This window comes from Zeugodacus cucurbitae, chromosome 6 (assembly GCF_028554725.1).
Source record: "Zeugodacus cucurbitae isolate PBARC_wt_2022May chromosome 6, idZeuCucr1.2, whole genome shotgun sequence".
Lineage (NCBI taxonomy): Eukaryota > Metazoa > Arthropoda > Insecta > Diptera > Tephritidae > Zeugodacus > Zeugodacus cucurbitae.
This window is the reverse complement of record NC_071671.1, coordinates 37,110,590-37,131,885: the sequence shown is the minus strand read 5'-3', so window position 1 is coordinate 37,131,885 and position 21,296 is coordinate 37,110,590. Positions and strand designations below refer to the sequence as shown.

General features: G+C 33.7%; 1 protein-coding gene across 6 annotated transcripts in view; it reads left to right on the top strand.

Annotated features, from left to right (window-relative positions):
- Positions 1-4,421: 4,421 nt before the first annotated feature.
- Positions 4,422-21,296, top strand: part of Cdk4_0 (cyclin-dependent kinase 4) — a 33,051-nt gene continuing 16,176 nt past the window's right edge. Inside the window, exons 1-2 of one of the 6 annotated variants that reach the window (XM_029045394.2) lie at positions 4,422-4,583; positions 10,500-10,691. In XM_029045394.2, coding sequence (XP_028901227.2) covers positions 10,601-10,691 — 91 coding nt within the window. In that variant the 5' untranslated portion in view covers positions 4,422-4,583; positions 10,500-10,600. Of the gene's footprint in view, positions 4,584-4,613; positions 4,785-10,499; positions 10,692-21,296 lie in introns of those variants that run through there. The other 5 variants (XM_054232765.1, XM_054232764.1, XM_054232763.1 and 2 more) reach the window with 5 other exon arrangements.

Sequence of the window (21,296 nt, the reverse complement as noted above, 5' to 3'; positions counted from 1 at the left end):
TACTATGAAACAATTTGAATAATTTTCACTAAATAACCTTGAAAGAGTATGTATGTCAGGTTCAAGATAGTTCTTGGCAAACTTTTTAAGCTTTGGCAATGTCTTCCATAGATAGTAAGCAATCTATTAGACATTGTATGTAAACTGATATAATTGAAAACGATTTCCTTCAGAGAAATTCATTTGCATATTTTTATGGTATAATGAATATTTTAAAATGCATAATTGTTTGTTGTCTTTAACACTATTCGTGAAAGGGTAAATCTTTGAAGACGCCTATACTTTTGCAAAATAAAAAGTGTAGGATTCGTCAAACTTAGTAAAAGCTCTTGAGCCTTTTATAAATTTCATAAAGAAAGTTGAATTAGTATTAAATTACGATTTTGATTCTTGTTACCTTAGACCTGATGGTTTTCAAACTCATAAAGCGTTTGTGTACTTCAAAGCTTTTTAAATATAAATATTTGTAAATAATTTAAGTAAAAACTGACAAAAATGTATTTTTTAGTAAATATAAATATTTGTAAATAAAAATAATTACCAAAGAGAAGTACTTGTATGAGAGCTGTATTATATTCTCACCACTTATAAAATATCTCATCTACATAAAATAAATTTTTTGCATATAATATGGCACACATAGATGTTAAACTCTTCTATAAGTGAAATATAGCATAAATAAATAACTTCGCTTTATATAAGACAGCAAAATATATAATATTTGCTATTTTATTACTAAAGTTTTACTAAAATGAAGTACTCAATATATACGGCACTGTGTTTTTCCAAGATGGCGGCTTTCTTACCACCGAGAATTCCCCACGAATAAGGTTTTCTACTGTACACCACTACTCGGCATCACAAGTTTTCGATGTTCGCTTATAATTTAGCACACAAAAATTTGCGAGTTAATATAATATTTGGGCGTTCTTGGGAGATGAAAATATATATAATAGACAAGCATTGACACCCGCAAAGAACGTATAATATAGAGAAGGTCCAATTGCGGACCAGCGTGTGATGTGCTGAACACATAGAAGACGACAAACGACGAGCAATATCTGTCAAATATTAAAATATACGCGTTCTTATGGGCACAGATTTTTTGACAACTGCACGACTACGCGACAACAGGCTTGTAGTTGTCGTTGTCGCTAAATTAAAAATGTTTCTAATTTTGGCGACGACAATGGGCATCTGTAGAGTTGCCACAAATATGTGAAATGTAAAATTTTTAAAAGTTATAACAAATATGACATTATTTTGGCAGCATAAATATAAAATAGCTTTGATATATCATTTATAATAACAATCGATTCTTTAAAGCAAATACATCGACCATTTTTACATTTTTACACAAATAATTTCACTTTAAACTAAATATGTAAATTTTATTAGAGTGAAAGATTTTAGTACGGCAACAATGAAATTGCTGTTTGATATGTTGCTGCCGTTTTCAAAATGTTCAAGACGCTGGCTTCAACGGGACATTTGTGATCAGCCGTCGCTACGTCGTGTCGTCGTCTTTGTGTTCGGCACTTGAATTGTCTAAGTCCATTTTCACACAGGCAACTCTGTTCGTGTCTTTTTCTCATTCTCTTTCATATAATTTCCTCATCTTCTTGTACGCATCGTTTCCAAACAAAAAAATATATTTCATTAACTAATTTTTATCGTTATTTTCCAATTTCTAACATATTTTAATTATATTATGCATGTTTCTATATGTATTCTCAAATTACATACAAAATTAAATGATTAAATTCAAAATTTTCAAATATATTGTATACATTAATTTTAAAATGTGCGCAAATGCAACACTGTTACTAGCAGCGAACAGTTACGAATAAGAACACAAAGCGTGTTGCCCGAACACAGCAGACTCGGCGCGATTCTCCTCTCCTCATCGCCCCCTCTCCTATAAAACTAAGAATTGCCGCAACAGGAATTGCCTGTGTGAAAGGGGTCTAACAAACAAGGAGAAATTTTAACAGCGTCATGTTAACATTGCTGAGCATTAAATGAAAAATATGCTCAGACGTTTACATTGATTGTATGTATAGCTGCATGTTAGCCTTTTGGCTTTATATGTACATTTACTTTTATATGCAATCGTATCTGCTGATATGATATTTATTTGTGAATATGTATTAATGAATTGTACAATTTATAACATTGTACATATAGAATTGCATATGAAGTTATTTGAATTTACTTGCATAGCAAATTTTCTCTTCTGAAGGAAATATCAGAAATTATTTGAATTTGTGATTTTTAGCATCCCAGACAAGTCGCTTTTAGGCAAGGCATGCGCGGAGATGTGCGCGACGCTTGCGCTTATGAATGAAGTCCACTTGCTTTGTTGTTGATACGCATGCGTTTATGAATGAAAATGCTGTTGTAATTTTTTGTTGTAGGCGAGTTGCTTTTTCCGAAGATGTGTCGAAGTGACAAATGTGAGGGATGTAGATTTGTATGTTCACATTTATACGTATGTATGTACATATAAATTTTTGCACGCGTATGGTAGTAAAAATATTTGAACATACACATTGAGATGAAATTTGCCGACGGCAAATCAATGATTGTTCGAGTCCAGAATGATATTATAGATTGTTATATAGTTTATTTAAATAATTAAAGAATAAAACGGACTTTTTAATCAGATTTTAATAAAAATTAACTTAAAATAAATAAAAAATATCTAATAAAAATTAAATGAAAAATAGATAGAAAATTAAATGAAATAAAAATATTTATGAATAATATATAAATTTAATAAAACATGACTTTCAGAATTGTCTACCATCAATTGATAAATTCTCGCATATTTTATTCAAACATATTTTCCTATTTTGCCCAGCCATCAATTCCCTAGTTGAGAAAGGGCAACAGGTTCGACGCTCATCATAAACATAATTTTTCATTCATTTTATTAATAATTTTCTAAAAATAAGATTTTAAATAGTAATTATATTAATTTAGAAAGTAGTATAAAAAAATTAAAAATAAAAAGAAATAAAAATTTAATTAAAATTGAATAATAATATCTCATGATTATTTCATGTGCCAGCGATTTCTCGTTTTACAGAATTCCCTATGCTAAAACTGAAATCGCTGTTAACTTATCATGAGGTGAGTTCCCCAGTAGCGTGGTAAATTCCCTAGTACACTTCTTTCAGACTTGAATTTCATTCGCTGTCGAACCTGCACCTTCTCTATGTTGTAAGTTCTCTGATGTTGTAAGTTCTCTGGTTACAGAATGGCTCGTATGAACAAAATCTGAGCAACCGCTCTCGAAGATGCACCATTTGTTCTCAATGGAATAAACCAAAGAGTGGATCTATTACAATTGCCATGTAGTAATCGAAATATTAGAATACAAGTAACTACATAAGCTGATAAACAAAAGAAAAAACAGCGTGCCCACCAAAATAAATGGAAGATTAGTGAAAAGTTGTATTAAAAGTAAATAATGTTGTGTTTCCTCCACAATGTATGAAGTCCAACTTATCCAATGCCAAATTAAGTTGAAGCTATTTTTTGGCATTTATTATTTTTATATTTTTATTTACAACGGATTTTTTTATCAATTCCATTATACGTGCATGCACTCTGCAGTGTGTCAGTTAATGATTATCCGCTAAATAATTTGTACATCTTAGGAATTGATGTTAACTAATAAAGAGCCGATCCATAGCAATTTCAAATTGAAAATTTCATACTGAAGTGTGAAAAATTATGGAATTTATACATAATTTATGCTCGACTGCTCTAACTATAGCTCGTTCGGTTATAAAATTAAAAAAAAAAAGTTAATTCAAAAAATATATAAAAAAATTTTTTTAAGTCATAGAAAAATTTCATAAAAAAAAGTACAAAACAGTTGCCCGACCGTTTTATCGTAAAATTGTCATTTGACAAACCACTAAACTCGTAATTTGTGCGTTCACATTCAGTCAGAGAAGAGAATGATTGTTGTCGTAGGTTTGGTTAATACGCTCTGGTAGAGTAAAAAATATTTAGCCGCGACAAAAACCATTTGCCAAACAAATAATATAGTTGTCATTCCCTTATTAATGGCCACGTTCACAGTGGCAGAGTGAAAATGTTAATAATTAAAATTCTCAATTTCTGTATTCCATAAACTTCTCTGCGCCAACAACATATTTGCTGTTAACAGCTGACTTTATTCATAACAGTGTACCCCACGGACCAGATAACTGTGGTTACTTACTTTATCAGTGGTGTCGTTTCGTGGCTGTTCAAATTTCCCCTCTACTCAGTGGGCAAACAGAGCTGCTCTCACACCGATCTGTACTCTATCATATGCACACATACGTATGTACAGTATTTTGAATGAAAGTGCTCTTCGCAGGGAAACTCTCCAGCTCTTTTAACTTTAGTGCTGACAGCTGGATCAGCGGTTATACATCGAGGTGCTGGAATTGCATGCAATGCCAACTGAGTGCCAACGAAGTGTTAATATGAGTGAATTCGGTTTCGATATCCGTCATTACGGCATTTGAGTGCGATTATTTATGCTGGAGTCTTTTTTGGCTTGTTCATCGGACTGTTTTAGTGTAAGTGGATTTTCGTGCGTGATATACATATAGCTGCATATTCGCGATAAAAGATAAATTTAAAGAGGCGTTTATTCAGTAATAAATCGAAACAAACGAATAACTAAACTCGAGAATTTAAATTCCAGTTTGATTGTATAAAAAACTGTAAAAAGATAACTAAAATACGCTGTAGATACGTTGCAGAACAAGTAAGTCGAGGTAACGTGTGCGTATTTGTGTCTGCGTATGTGCTCCCCTGTCGTTGCTTTGCTATCGCATGCGCGTACATAGATACACACTCACACATAGTTTCCGTTGTGCATGTGTGCTGTGCATCGGTGATTACCATAGTACGAATGTACGAGGGCGACAGTGTCTGCGACTGCGTTGATGACTACGACGCCGCCGTAAAGCTTTGTGTTGTACAAATAATGATGGTGGTGGCTTTATAAAGTCCTAAATGTTAGATCTTAGTTTCAGAGTCACTTGTCTCAAAGTCACAAGAAAGTTTTCCTGCTGCTCCATTGCTCCATTTTAAATTGAGATGCTTGCTCTCTCTCTATGTTATATGTATGTATGTCGATATATAAACATGGTTATTTGTTAGTGCTCAATAGAAAGCGGTTAGGTGTTAAAACAACATAGTATACGAAATTTAAATGTGCAAATTAATATACATACATACACACATTCAGGTAATAACAAAACGTAGGCAACTAATTTTAACATCGCAAACGCCATTCGTTCACTATTGTCTTTTATTCTCTTCAGTATTCTGCTATTTCTTCTCTTCGCATTCGTACGCCTCGTCACACACGCGTATGTGTGTGTGTATGTGCCTGTTATCCAACATAGACATTTTTGTATGTGTTTATATACCTAACGTCTATTCAATCGATCGTACTCATCGCCGCTATTCCAAACAGCTTTTGCTTGTTGGCCTTTCTGTTATGTGTTCGCCTTCGACATAGACTGCCTAGCGCACGGCACAACATTTCGACGCAATTTTTAGCGAATTAACGCCCTATGCCGTAGTTTGTTGGTCCAGTCGTCTAAAATCGCGGTTACGTCCGGCGGATGTATCACTAAACTTGTCAAACCTTCTCCTGCATTCTTCGAATGCATCGTCTGTAAGTCGAGGTAAACGTTTACTTTCGCTCTAACGCGTTCTGTAAAAGCAAAACTACAGCAAAAGCAAACAAACATGCACTCTACTATCGCCTTATTTACTGGCTAATCAGTACTATCTAATAACATTTGCATGTACTTTCAACAACAACAGTGTGCGATTGTGTCTATACATATAGATATTGACATATTGTACATTTGTCTACTCATGGGTTTGTGTAATTTTTTACTCAGGTTGGCTTGAGGTGCTCGACGTACGCATGTACATATGTACATTAGTATATATGTGTGTGCCTCTGTCTTTCATCTTCTTCATGTTATTAGTCATGTAATTGTGCATCTATAAGCGCGTCGATCGGTCAACAATAGATACCTGTGTATGTATGTGCTAAAATATAGATAAATACGTACGTATAAATATGTATATACAGAGATAAAAGCGTATATGTTTACGTATATACAAACATATGAATATACGTACACAATGGGTTCACTGTACTCGCGACAGCAGCACAGCATACTGCCGCAGCACTGTTGCAGAGCTGCCGCAGTCACCGCCAACAGATGACAGCCAAGCAATATCGGCTGTCGGTCCTAGTCGTGCTGGAGTGGCAGAGGAATAATTTGCAGCAATGTTTCCGACCGCGGCAATATCTGTTCTAGCATCACTCTCTTTACACTCCGTGCGGCACAGTTGCTGTTGGGGTTCGCAAAAGCCAAGCTTTTCTTTCTGTGCTTCTGCAACATAACACGCAATCGCAAGCATGCCTTGGTACATCTTCGCTCTTCGCTATGTGCCTTATTCGAAGTTACTTTACCGGTGACTTATGCATGAATTACATACATATATACGGATGTATGTATGTATATTTGAAGGTATAAATATGTATGTACTATATATGTAAATGTGAATAGGCGCGATTCGTTCTAATTACATTTCGGTTTTTCTAATGTCGTTACTAAAGCTTTGAATTTGCATGTACATACCTACTATATATACATACATGTAAGCGTATGGATATATGGGGTCTAAGAGTTTATCGAAACTTACCTTGGGATTTTCATTTTGAACTTACAGAATGAAATTCATTTACCGTGTTTTGAGTAAGAATCAGTACATATATGTATATATATATACAGTGTCGGACAAAACATACTGGACTGATGGCTATGAATGCTAAAAACATCTCGTATATTCCAAATTACTATTTTCGATATAAAAAAGTACTTAAATGTAAAGATAAATTGTTTATTTAGTGATACAATAATAAAACTTATATTTTTTCAAAATATATTAAATTTTATACGAAACAAATTATAAGTACCCAATATTCACCGCGACAAAACATATTGGACTGGTCGCAATTTATCGCGATAGGCGACGAAAATCACATTATTTTGTGAAGATTTTGCATTATCTACGTAATTTGAATAACGACACAAAATAATAAGCATAATTTTAGCCTAACTAAGATTTTTTGTATAAAAAGTTGGGATGCGATTAAAATTCTACTTTTTTCGAAGAAATTTATAACAAAAAGTGGCCATGGCTGGAAATAAACATTCAGTTCAATTAAAACCATTATTTATTAAATACTACAATAATGTTTTACCACAAAAAGAAATTTTTAACAAGTTTTATGTCAAAAAATCAACAGCAAACTTCATTATAAAGTAATCTAGGGAAAGGTATCTGTGAAAACTCACCATCGTGGAGAACAATCCAAAGCTAAAACATGGCATGACATTTCAAAAATACTTAGAGAACTAGAAAAGTTTCCAAATAAGTCGGCAGCAAGCGTGGTTAAAGACTAAAATATGATTGTTAGCAGTCGTAAAGTACCAAGGAGAGTGTGTACAGTTGGGATAAAAAGTTATAGAGCATTCAAAACTGTTTAAATCAAGAAAAATGGACTAAGACGTTTAAAATTTGCTGGGGAACACAATAACTGGTCAGTGAAACGATGAAAAACAATAATTTTCTCCGATAAATTAATATATAATTTGAAATACTTAGACGGAATGAGAAGTGCTCGACGACCAAAAAATAAAGGGTCCTTCCCTATACTTCCAAGGTACAGTTAAGCAAGCATGTTTAGTTGCCATTATGGTATGGAAATGTTTTCCGGAGTTGGTGTTGAACCTCTACAACGAGTCAATTGCATTATTAATCGATTCATATTCAAGGATATCTTTGAGAACGTGATGCTTCCCCATGCCAAGTGGAATATGTCACTTTTGTGGTCGTTTCAACATGACAACGAGCCAAAGAAAATCTCGATACTATTGGAAAATTGGGTCGTAGCACAAAATATGAATGTTCTAAAGTAGCCAGCTCAATCGCCGATCTCAATACTATTTAAAATCTCAAATATAAGGATAGGCAAAGAAAATATGAATGAAGACAAGAACAAACTGTTTAGAGCTGTAAAACAAACCTGGTTAAGCATTCCACAGGAATTTATTAACAATATTACAGCTTATATGCCAAATAGATAACGGTTATGCCATAAAATATTAAACAAAAATCATTATTCCAATATGTTTTGTCGCACTGAAAAATGCATATGTTTAATTTTTTCGTAAAAAAAGGTAACGAGTCAAATAGTTTCTAAAATTTTGTTTGTTTTCATAAAATAAATAGTTATTCTTCAAATCTTAGTAATTTCTTTATGTTTACAACCATAATTGCGAGAACAGGAGATGATAATGTACGTGGTAGAAATGAGTCCAATATGTTTTGTCCGACACTGTATGTAGCAAACGAATTTTGTAATATACAGTTGAACTTCTATAACTCGAAGTTCTCCATAACTCGAACTCTTGAATTGGCAATAGTAGTAAAATTTCATTCAAATTACCTTCCATAACTCGAAGACTCTATAACTAACTGCCTTCCCTAAATAAAAGCGTTGGCGGAACGTTATTTACTGCTCAGCGTTAACATCAATGCACCATCCCTAAATAAAAGCGGCAACTTTACATTAAATATCAAAATGTTTACTTGAATTGTAGTTGTGAAAGTTTTTCGCAGCCAACTTTACCTCTTAACGCGCTGTCAAAATATAATTTTTCAACCGCTCAGCGTCGCCGTCGTGTTATTTCGGTATGCGCCATACAATTTGTATGGGCATGAGAATTTTTTGACAGAAATTTGACGCTGCCGCTTTTATTTAGGGAAGGTAGTAAGTTTTTTCGTAGATTGTGGTGATTCGAGTTAAGAACGTTCAACTGTATATCATTCCAGTTATATGTTTGAATCGTATACAATCCTTATCAACATTTTCTGAATCTACTTATGGCTAACAGCCTAAAAGCATGCAACACAAATTTACAACAGAACAAATACGACAAAAATTTTATAATGAGCAGGGTTCGGAATACAAATTCGTATTCGATAGCAAAATCGATTAATTCATTATTTTTATTTCATTCTTAATTAAAGGTTATACACCTGAGCACTTTTCATTATGTCAAATTCACTGACACTCATTTATGTATGTATGTATGACCTCTGTATATATGTACATTTCCACTATATCCAAAAATGATAAAAATCGGGATAATGACAATTTGCCTTAATCAAGTTTGACAGTTAATTTCGTTTTGGACGAGTGTTCCTGATCAAATTGAAAGTGGTGACATTTCACACCAACTTCACGGTCAGCTATAATTGCAAAAAAATTAAATCAAGACCAATTTTCAAATACACCAGATATAACGTTATGCCTTCAATATACAGTGGAACTTCTCTATCTCGAATCACCATAATCCACAAAAAACTTCGAGTTAGAGAGACTTCGAGTTATAGAATTTTCATTAAAACATTAAATTTTTGAAAAAGCTGTAAACTATAGATTTATTCACAATTCTATTTATTTACTTTGCATAAAGTTTCATGTATATACGTTAAAACATGTATTCTGAAATTTTGTTTGTTGCAGTTTTCCAAACTCTTGAGGTCTGTATTCCATGCCTTTGTTTACGATTTATGTAATCCATAAGTATAATATCATATTTTTTAGCCTCCATTCGATATAGAGCCCCTTTTAAAATACTGCCTCGATAGCAAAATTTTACATTTTTTATTATCCTCTGGTCGAAAAGTTCAATCTATGGAATAAATTTTGTGTGAAATTTGACTTCTATTGCCATTTCAAAAGTTCGAGTTATGGCGATCTTCGACTTATAGAAGTTCGAGTTATGGAAGTTCCACTGTGTATTCCTTACATCTCTTATAAATTATTTATATTTATTGATATTTGTGATTTTACAATTCATCAACCAATCAATAATATTTTTGAAAAAAATTACTTTCATATTTGATTACATGGTTATCTTCCCCAATTATTTATATATAAGAAGATATAAAAATCATTAGCACTGTAGAACCCGTTAAAAATACTTAAATTGTATTGAACTTACATACATACGTATGTACAAGCGCACAAGCACTTAATCGCAGGGAGAGAAAATAACTGTCTAATACTTTCATGATTCACTTAATCTCCACTTACTTCAATCACAACAACCAATTGTATGAAATCTTTGCAAGTTGTCCGGACCACTAATCGAGTATCAAGTGCAGCGTAGAGTTGTGAAGCGAAATTTCACTGATCCGCTCTCTTCGCGACTGCCCGTAAACTGTTTTTATAGCTGCTCTTAGCTTTCGTTGCTTTCTTAACCTTGTGCACTATGCATTGCTCTTCACACACTTCATCTCCGTTTGTTTTCATTTCGCCAATCATTTCCATAATCTAATATGAATAAAAGGTTAAAAAGTCATGTGTAATACTTTCGCAACAGATAAATGTGATTTCTTATTAAATTATAAATTATAAACAGTTAATAATTCGTGACAAAAAAAAAACTGAACTAAATTTAATTAAACAAATATAACTGTATTAATGCGGAAAGAAAATTGGATAATGTCCTCGGCGGCGCAATGTGGAGACAGCGACTCTTTGAACTATGAAGAGCTCAACGTCATTGGCACAGGTAATTTTCATACAAACTGTAATATTTATTTAATAAGTGCATACATTTATGTTTTCGCTTACTGAATTACCGATGTGGTTAGGAGTGTGATTATAAGTACTTGCGTATAACGTGTTTCCAGTGTGAATATAGTAGGTTTAATTGAGATTAAGTAATATGATGCGTTAATATGGTGTAAATACTCTTTTAAGAACCTTCCAATAGTAAATGGAGAAATGGAGCTCATCAGTTAGAGCTGTGAGATCTAACATTTCTCGAGATTTTGTAACGCCTACAAAAATATTATTCTAAAACGCATAAATTAACACAACAGAGGATTCTGTAGTAAATCCGTAATCTAAAATTGCTGGAAACACCGTTTGTCGTTTCTATCTAATTGCATTTCCATGGTACTGTCAAAGAATAAAATATTAAATAACATTTCAAAATATTATTCTCATAATTATATCGATTGTTGTTGTTACTTGTAGCTGATGAATCCGTTTGTTTGTGGAAAATATTTAAAATAATATACTTAAATTTAATGTATTTAAAGTTTTTTATGGCTCACTTTTAATTGTAAAACAGAAACCTTCATTATTTTTCATTAGTATGTGTTTTTCGTGTTCATATAATTAAACCTCCTGCAAAAGAAATATCAGATAAAAGAAATCGATGTTTTGTTTAAAAAACTTGCTGTCTTTACTCTAGTATTTTGTTGGGGACTCGTTTTGCAATATTACATCCCTGTGTGTTACATTGATCGGGAGTAATTTTGCTCTATTTCACCACAAAGTAGCTGTATTCAACGGGTTTCTCGTCGAAACTGTCCTCTTAATAATCCCAACGGGGACTAAGTTTTCGCTCTGGGCAGATCACTCGAGACATTCATCTCAGGTCAGGTGCTGAAAGATTTAAGCTAACGGTCTGTTAAAACGTTCTTGTACCTACGCCAGTATTTTACCCTCAATTCACAAAAGGTGAAGTACCCCCATACCATGACTGATAATCCACCATGTTTCACTTTTTTATACTCTCGCAACAAAGTTGCTAAAGAGAGTATAAAAGTTTTGTTCACATAACAGTTGTTTGTGTCATCAAGAAGTAAAAGAAAGTATATAAGGTTATATATATATATATGAACAAGTAAGGAATGGCTAAGTTCGGGTGTAACCAAACATTTTATACTCTCGCAATTTATTGTAGAAATTTTATTAAGTAACATACAAATTTACCCATAAATTCGGCATAAAGTTTAATAGAATAACGAAAATCGTCATATATAGTATATGGGAACTGAGGTAATTCCTGAACCGATTTCACTCGTTTTCACCACCAAGATACAATATATCGAATACTATACGCTCACTTAATTTTGCTAAGGTATCTCACATATGTACCGATATATGCGGAATTAAGCCCGCACATAATTAAGTATACGTGAGCTCGGGGAAGTTCTGATCCGATTTTAATAATTTTAGGGAGAAAAAAATTAATTTATTAGGAGAAAAAAATTTCCTCTGAATTACATTAAATTATCTGAAAGATTTACTAATTTTTCTGTAAAAATTTACCCTTAGGGGGTATGTTTTACATGTTCGATATCTTGGGATTTGAAAAGTTATAGTCCGTTTTCGACAATTTTTTCACAAGGTAAGCCAGAGATGATATGCACTATTTATGTAAAGTTTTATTCCCTTTTTATCCGTGTTATCAGAGTTTCAAGAAAATATTATATACCGAATTTCATTCGAATCGGTCGAGTAGTTCCTGAGATTTGGTTTTTGACCCATATGTGGGCGAAGCCACACCCATTTTCCATTTTGTAAAAAAATCTGATTGCAGCTTCTTTCTGCTATTTCTTCTGTAAAATTTAGTGTTTCTGAAGTTTTCCGTTAGTGAGATAACCCACTTTTAGTAATTTTCAACCTAACCTTTGTATGGGAGGTAGGCGTGGTTATTATCCGATTTCAACTGATTTCATGGTGGGTGGTAGGGTACGTAAGAGAACTGTCTGCGGAAAGTTTGGTTTATATAGCTTTATTGGTTTGCGAGATATATACAAATAACCGATTTGGAGGCGGGGCCACGTCCACATACCAAAAAAAAAAATACATCCAAATATGTCCCTTCCTAGTGCGATCCTTTATTCCAAATTTTACTTTTCTAACTTTATTTCTAGCTTATTTATGACACTTTATGTGTTTTCGATTTTCGCTATTTTGTGGGCGTGGCAGTGGACCGATTTCGCCCATTTTCGAAAGCAAACCTCTCACGGTCCCAAGGAATATTTGTGCCAAGTTTCGTCAAGATATCTTAATTATTACTCAAGTTACAGCTTGCACAGACGGACAGACGGACAGACAGACAGACGGACATCCGGATTTCAAATCTACTCGTCACCCTGATCACTTTAGTATATATAACCCTATATCTAACTCTTTTAGTTTTAGGTGTTATAAACAACCGTTATGTGAACAAAACTATAATACTCTCGTAGCAACTTCGGGAAGGACCTCTCCGAGCCGTTCGATACGAAACGAGGTTTCAGACAAGGTGACTCGCTATCGTGCGACTTCTTTAACTTGATGCTGGAGAAAATTATAAGAGCTGCAGAGCTAAATAGAGAAGGTACAATCTTCTACAAGAGTGTACAGCTACTGGCGTACGCCGATGATATCGATATCATTGGAAACAACACCCGCGCCGTTAGTTCTGCTTTTTCCCTCCTGGATAAGGAAGCGAAGCGAATGGGTCTGGTGGTGAACGAGGACAAGACGAAATATCTCCTGTCATCAAACAAACAGTCAGCGCATTCGCGTCTTGGCTCCCACGTCACTGTTGACAGTCATAACTTTGAAGTTGTAGATAATTTCGTATACCTAGGAACCAACATTAACACCGATAATAATGTCAGCCTTGAAATCCAACGCAGAATCACTCTTGCCAACAGGTGCTACTATGGACTGAGTAGGCAATTGAAAAGTAAAGTCCTCTCTCGACGAACAAAAACTAAACTCTACAAGTCCCTCATCATTCCCGTCCTACTTTATGGTGCAGAAGCGTGGACGGTGTCAAAATCCGATGAGACGGCACTAGGAGTTTTCGAGAGAAAGGTTTTGCGGAAGATTTACGGTCCCTTAAACATTGGCAACGTTGAATACCGCAGAAGATGGAATGATGAGCTGTATGTGTTGTTCGACGACATAGACATAGTCCAGCGAATAAAACGACAGCGGCTACGCTGGCTGGGTCATGTTGTGCGAATGGATGAAAGTGCCCCAGCTCTGAAAGTTTTCGATGCAGTACCCGCTGGTGGAAGACGAGGAAGAGGGAGACCTCCACTCCGGTGGAAGGACCAGGTGGAGAAGGACCTGTCTTCATTTGGTATTACCAATTGGCGCCAAACCGCCAAAAGGAGAGATGCGTGGCGCACTGTTGTGGACTCGGCTATAACCGCGTAAGCGGTTTCTACGCCAGTTAAGAAGAAGAGCAACTTTGTTGCGAGAGTATAATAATCGGGATGACGAATAGATTTGAAATCCGGATGTCTGCCCGTCTGTCCGTGCAAGCGATAACTTGAGTAAAAATTGAGATATCTTAATGAAACTTGGTACACATATTCCTTGGCGCGCTGAGGAGGTTGGTATTGAAAATGGGCGAAATCGGTCCACTGCCACGTCCACAAAATGTCGAATAGCGAAAACATATAAAGTGTCATAACTAAGCCATTAATAAAGTTATGAAAGTAATATTTGGTACAAAGGATCGTCCTAATAAGGGTCATATTTGGATGTACAGTAAAACCTGTCTAAGGTGGACACCTGCGGTTCAGCACTTTTTGTCCAAGTTACGCGAGTGTCCATGTTATAAAGAAATGTTTTTTTTTTATTTTATTGACTTTATTTAAAAAACTGGGTACAAAACGTACATTGACTTCAATATATAATAAAAAAAACCATAAGAATTAACAAACTTTAAAATATAAATATGTATTACTACTACTACTTATGTATGTTTTAGAAAAATATGCATCTATGTATTTCAGTTTGTTTTATTTTTGATAAGCTTATATTTTGATCCAATTTCGTTTTTAATCTTTAAAACTCCGGCAGCAAAGTTGGTTGATGTGCTGATACATAAAGAATGACACGCAGTGGTGTTTTCTTTTCTACATGACTGCAACAACTGATCAAATGCGCCTAATTGTGTTATATGTAGCTATTCCATGAAATTTGTTACATACAAAATTCCGCAAAAATAACAAAAATACAAATACAATTGTGTGTAATATATATGTAAGTAAAAAGCATACAAATATGCATACATATTAAATGCATTGTCCAAGATAGAAAGGGATTTTAATACTTTCCGTTTAAAAATTGAAACAAATTTTGTCCAACTTCCAAGATAGATAGTGTCCAAATTAAGCATTGAATATATGAATACCGAGGAACTTCTCTAACTCGAATCACCATAATCCACAAAAAAAATTCGAGTTAAAGAGACTTCGAGTTATAGAAAGATTCATTAAAACATAAATTTTTCAAAAAGCTGTAAAATATAGATTTACCCACAGATTTAGTCATTTATGTACTTCGCATAACGTTTTATTTAAATACGTTAAAACGTGTATTTTTGAATTTTGTTTGTTGCACTTTGCTAGTGTCTGGCTCTCGACGTCTATATCTAATGCTTTTGTTACAAGATTTATGAAATCCATACAGTGGAACTTCTCTAACTCGAATCACCATAATCAAAAAAAAAACTTCGATTTAGAGAGACTTCGAGTTATAGAATTTTCATTAAAACATATAAATTTTTAAAAAGCTGTAAAATATAGATTTATACACTATTTTATTTATTGACTTCGCATAAAGTTTTATGTAGTACATACATGCGTTAAAATATGTATTCTGAAATTTTGTTTGTTGCAGTTTGCTATTATTGGCTCTTGACGTCTATATCCTATGCCTTTGTTAGATGATTTATGCAATCCATACATATGTATGTATGTGTAATATTATATTCTTCATTTGCCTCCACTGTAGTGCCTACAATATAGAGGCACTCTTTTAAAATTGAACCACCAATTGGAAGAAGGGAATTAAAGCCGTTTTTGACGAAATAGATTTTTACTCATGTTAGCTCTTTTCAATCGTAAAACTACGCGTCAGGTTGAAAAAAGAAATAAAAAGGTCAAACGCCATTGTAATACTAGCGGCCAAAAAAAATGTAAGTTGGAAGAAGGAAATAAATCATGGACAATGAGAACCAATAATCTGATGATGAGATTAACATTCCAAAAAAGAAGAAAAGAGGGGTACGTAATTTTCACCTTTATAAAAAGAAAATACAAAAAACACAGCGTCTATTGGGTCAATCGTACACAAGTACAAGCTCAGTACAACAACTTGATTTCAGAAGCTAAAAGTAAGGGATTTTTGGTTGAAGCCATTAATAAAGTGAACATATTGAATTTTAAAACAACATGACAGACGTTCTACAAGAAAACCTGCAAGTCAATAGATAAAAGTACATCTTTTAAAATATGAAAATATAAACATTTTGAGTAAAATTGTGGTAATAAAGGTTACTTAATTTGTTCCAAATTCATTGATGGATTTGTAGAGACATCTTTTTTGCTCTGAAAATCAAGAACTACTCCTAAAATACCTGATGAAAAAGCATACCGGTCAAAACTACCCATAACCGAAAAAAATTGAATGATGTGCGAAAAATCAATTTTAAAATTTGTATGAAATGTGATTTCTAAACGCTATTGCTAATTCAAAAGTTTGAGTTATGTAGATCTTCGAGTTATGGAAGTTCCACTGTATTTTGTACTATATTATGTTGGTACAGAGCATTTTGTCCAATTTGAGCAAGTATCCAAATTATAAGGGTGTCCAACTTTACAGGTATTTTTATACTCTCGCAACCTGTTGCACAGAGTATAATAGTTTTGTTCACCTAACGGTTGTTTGTGTCACCAAGAAATATAAGAGTTAGATATGGGGTTATATATACATAAATGATCAGGATGACGAGAGGATTTGAAATCCGGATGTCTGTCCGTCCGTCTGTCCGTGCAAGCGATAACTTGAGTAAAAATTAAGATATCTTAATGAAACTTGGAACATATGTTCCTTGGCACCCTGAGGAGGTTGCTTTCGAAAATGGGCAACATCGGTCCACTGCCACGCCCACAAAATGGCGCAAACCGAAAACCTATACAGTGTCATAACTAAGCCATTAATAAAGTAATGGAAATGAAGTTTGGAACATAGGATCCCAGTAGGGAGGGGCAAATTTGGATGTAATTTTTTTGGAAAAGTGACCCCACCCCCAAATAGGTTTTTTGTATATAACTCGCAAACCAATAAAGCTATATAAACCAAACTTTCTGCAGTCGGTTCCCTTACGTACCCCACCATACACCATGAAACTAGTTGAAATCGGATAATAACCACGCCCACCTCCCATACAAAGGTTAGGTTGAAAATTACTAAAAGTGCGTTAACTCGCTAACGAAAAACGTCAGAAAAACTAAATTTTACAGAAGAAATAGCAGAAAGAAGCTGCACTCAGTTTTTTTTACAAATGGAAAATGGGCGTGGCATCGCCCACTTATGGGTCAAAACCATATCTCAGGAACTACAGATACTCGACAGATTTCAATGACATTCGCTATATGATATTTTCTTGACACCCTGATGACACTTGTGGAAAATGAATGAAATCGATTCACAACCACGACTACTTCAATATAGCACAATTTTGAATTCCATCTCATTCCTTCACTTTATAATATATATGTACATACATAAGAAACCAATGAAGATAGCGGAATAAAACTTTATACAAATGCTGCATATGATCTGTGGCATCACTTGTGAAAATTGTCGAAATCGGACTATAACTTTCCAATGCCCCGGATATCGAATATGAAGAACTCAGTGCCTTAGGGTAATTTTTCGCAGAAAACATCGGTAAATATCTCAGATATCTCAATTTAATTCAGAGGAAATCTTTTTCTTCTAATAGTGTGCCTCTGTACCCCCAGCTCACATATACCTAATTATAGGGTTTTCATAAATACGATGGCCTTAATAGCTAATAAATCAGTTAATATGTGAAATGTCTTAGATATAATGTATGTTGGTGAAATCGGTTAATGAATTACCTCAGCCTATATACTATATATGATGATTTTCGTTTTTCTATTGGACTTTATGCCGAATATAAGGATCAAATTGTGTGTTATCTCAATAAAAATATTGCAATAAATTGCGAGAGTATAAAATGTTAGGTTGCACCCGAACTTAGCCTTTCCTTACTTGTTTTTGGTATATCGTTGGTTTAAGTTTTGTAGTTGTTGACGCATGGCATAGAGCCTACCATCATTCCCAAAGTCAAACATGGATTCATCACTACTTACCACTAGATTTCAGTTTTTAGAGTCCCTTTACTGGTACACCCTTGCAACCGCTATCTTTGTTTGATTTTCTTCTTCAAAATGCTTCAAATGCTCGCGCAATTCACTAATTTCGGAAATTTTTCTGTAATGTAATGTGTAATGTTGAAGTTTTCAAAACAAAAAGTATATAATAATATGATGTAAAGCTGTAACTGTTACTATGCGTATTTATACCAAAAGCGAGTATTTTTTTTACAACTCTAACAGCCGGTTTCACGAAACAAATTTAGGTGAAAAATTGTTTATTTTAGTTTCACAATTTGACTTAATTTTTATTTAAATGCCCTCGCTTTGCCATTTAAATATCATTTAGAAACTGTCATCTACAACAATGTTTATGTTTTTCTATCAGCTGATTTCCAATTTTTTTCCATTTCGAGAAATAAATAAAAATGTTTGTTTACTTAAATATGCTTTTATTCTTTCTAACATTCATGTCTATTAATTCTTTGTAGACCAATTTTGAATAATGGTGAAACCCAGGAAACTAAAGTACAAAATTAAATAAAATATAAAATTGAAATCAAATATAACTTAATTTTCAATGAAAAAAATTCGTGAAACTGGCTGTAAATATTGAACTTTTTATTTAAATTTATCATCTCGGTGTTTTGTTTGCATTTTTATACTCTCGCGACAAAGTTGCTAGAGAGTATTATAGTTTTGTTCACATAACGGTTATTTGTAACACCCAAAACTAAACGAGTTAGATATATGGTTATATATACCAAAGTTATCAGGGTGAAGAGTGGAGTTCAAATCCGAATGTCTGTCTGTCCGTTCGTCCGTCTGTGCAAGCTGCAACTTGAGTAAAAATTAAGATATCTCAATGAAACTTGGCACCATAGGAAGGTTGCTTTCGAAAATTAGCAAAATCGGACCACTGCCACGCCCACAAAATGGCGAAAACCGAAAACACATAAAGTGCCATAACTAAGCCATAAATAAAGCTATGGAAATACAATTTGGTATGAAGGATCACACTATGAAGGGGCATATTTGGATGACATTTTTTTGGGGAGGTGGGCGTGGCCCCGCCCACAAATAGGTTTTTTGTACATATCTCGGAAACCAATAGAGTTATATAAACCAAACTTTCTGCAGTCGTTTTTTTAGCCACTTCTTAATACAGTCCGAAAATGAAAGAAATCGGATAATAACCACGCCCACCTCCTATACAAAGGTTAGGTTGAAAATTACTAAAAGTGAGTTAACTCACTAACGAAAAACGTTAGAAACACTAAATTTCACATAAGAAATGGCAGATGGAAGCTGCACTCAGATTTTTGTACAAAATGGAAAATGGGTGTGGCATCGCCCACTTATGGGTCAAAAACCATATCTCAGGAACTACTCGACCGATTTTAATGAAACTTGGTTTGTAATAGTTTCCTTACATCCCACAATTTCACAATGTTGTGAAAATAGGCCAAATCGCTTCACAACCACGCCTACTTCCTATATACCAGAACTTTGAAGAAGATCTGAATCGTTTACTTTACAATATACGAGTATAAAGTAAGCACTAGTGAAGATATCGGTGCAGAACTTTGCACAACTATGTTTATAGTATGGCAGCCCCATTCTAAAAGTCGCCGAAATCGGACCATAGGTTTTTAAGGCCCCATATATCGAACACGAGGACCTCGGTGCTTCTAACCTAATATTATGGTTTCCAACTTCCAATGGACTTTATACAATATATATGACGAATATGTGAGTCAAATTGTGTATTATATAAGATAAATAAATAAATTGCGAGAGTATAAAATGTTCGATTACACCCGAACTTAGCCCTTCCTTACTTGTTTTTACCTCAATCCTTTCTTATCAAATTTTTAATTTTTAAGAAATATTCTTTCACAAACACAGGATATTGTTTGAGAATTCTAAAGTGGATTGCATTAGGTTGCATACTTTCTGAGTAACGTATTAATTGATGCTGAAAGTTTTGAAAATAAACTTTAGGCAAATGCGAAAAATCTGTTTTGAAGTTTGTAGTTTGAGAGTATTTTTGAGTCTAGAGTATTTTTAAACTCTTTTACTGAAAACGCATGTAATTTTTTATACCAAAATATACAAATATCTTTCACCTGAGAATTCAAACTTCAAACGCCACTTCTCCAATTAAAATTTTTTTTAGGTAAATAGCTTTACAAACCCTTTAGATTTGAACGGTGTTGCTACAAAAGTAATTACAGTGTAATTCTTGGTATAAAACATAGTGGAATTGTCAAAACACTGGATTTGATTTACTTTTGTGGGGCATAACTGAGAGATGAATGAAAGATAAATATTTCAATATAAAAGCGGGAAATCAGAAGTGCCATTAAAATCACAAATAATTCAGCAAACAATACGACAATTTTTACATATCCAATTTTACGATTTCATATTCGAATATCTTAATGATGAAACTAGGGTTGGTTGAAAAAGAAATTATACCATGTATGTGTAGATAGCAAAATGCATTCCTATTTGTAGTTGCATTGAATGGATTTTTAACGATTTGTTGTAACCTCATTCGGAGAAATGCAAGATAAAAGCAAAATATTTCCATCGCCAATTCATTATACATACATACATATGTATGTATGAGAACATTTCGACTTGAATATTTTGTCGAATTTCGTGTTGACATTCTCCTAGTATGAGAGTCAGAGAGACGGACTTTTCCCCTCCGCCGTTTATATCTCATCCGCGTTGTACCCACGAATTTTCGTCATTTTGGCAAACGGTGTTCGTTGATTTCGCAGACGCTTTGTTGTTTGGCTAGACACGAATTCCGAATTGGTCCAAAAAATCTTGAAGTGATGTCACTGAGTTTGGGAGAAGGTGAAATATTTAGACTATTTCGTGTACGCTAAATTGTATGTACATACATGTATGCGTTATATAGAATATAGAGAAATGCTCTCAAAGCATTTTAAACAAAATTTTATACATTTATTTAAGAATATGAAATTAGTTTAGTATAAGTATATTGAGATCTGTTTACATACATACATACATGTATTTATATGTACATAAATACTATGCGTAAAGTACAAATGTAAACATTGTATGTGCATATTTTAGTGCTTTTAAAATATTAAATAAATTCGGAAATTTAGTCAGCGCCACCAGCTGTGGACTCAGTCATATAA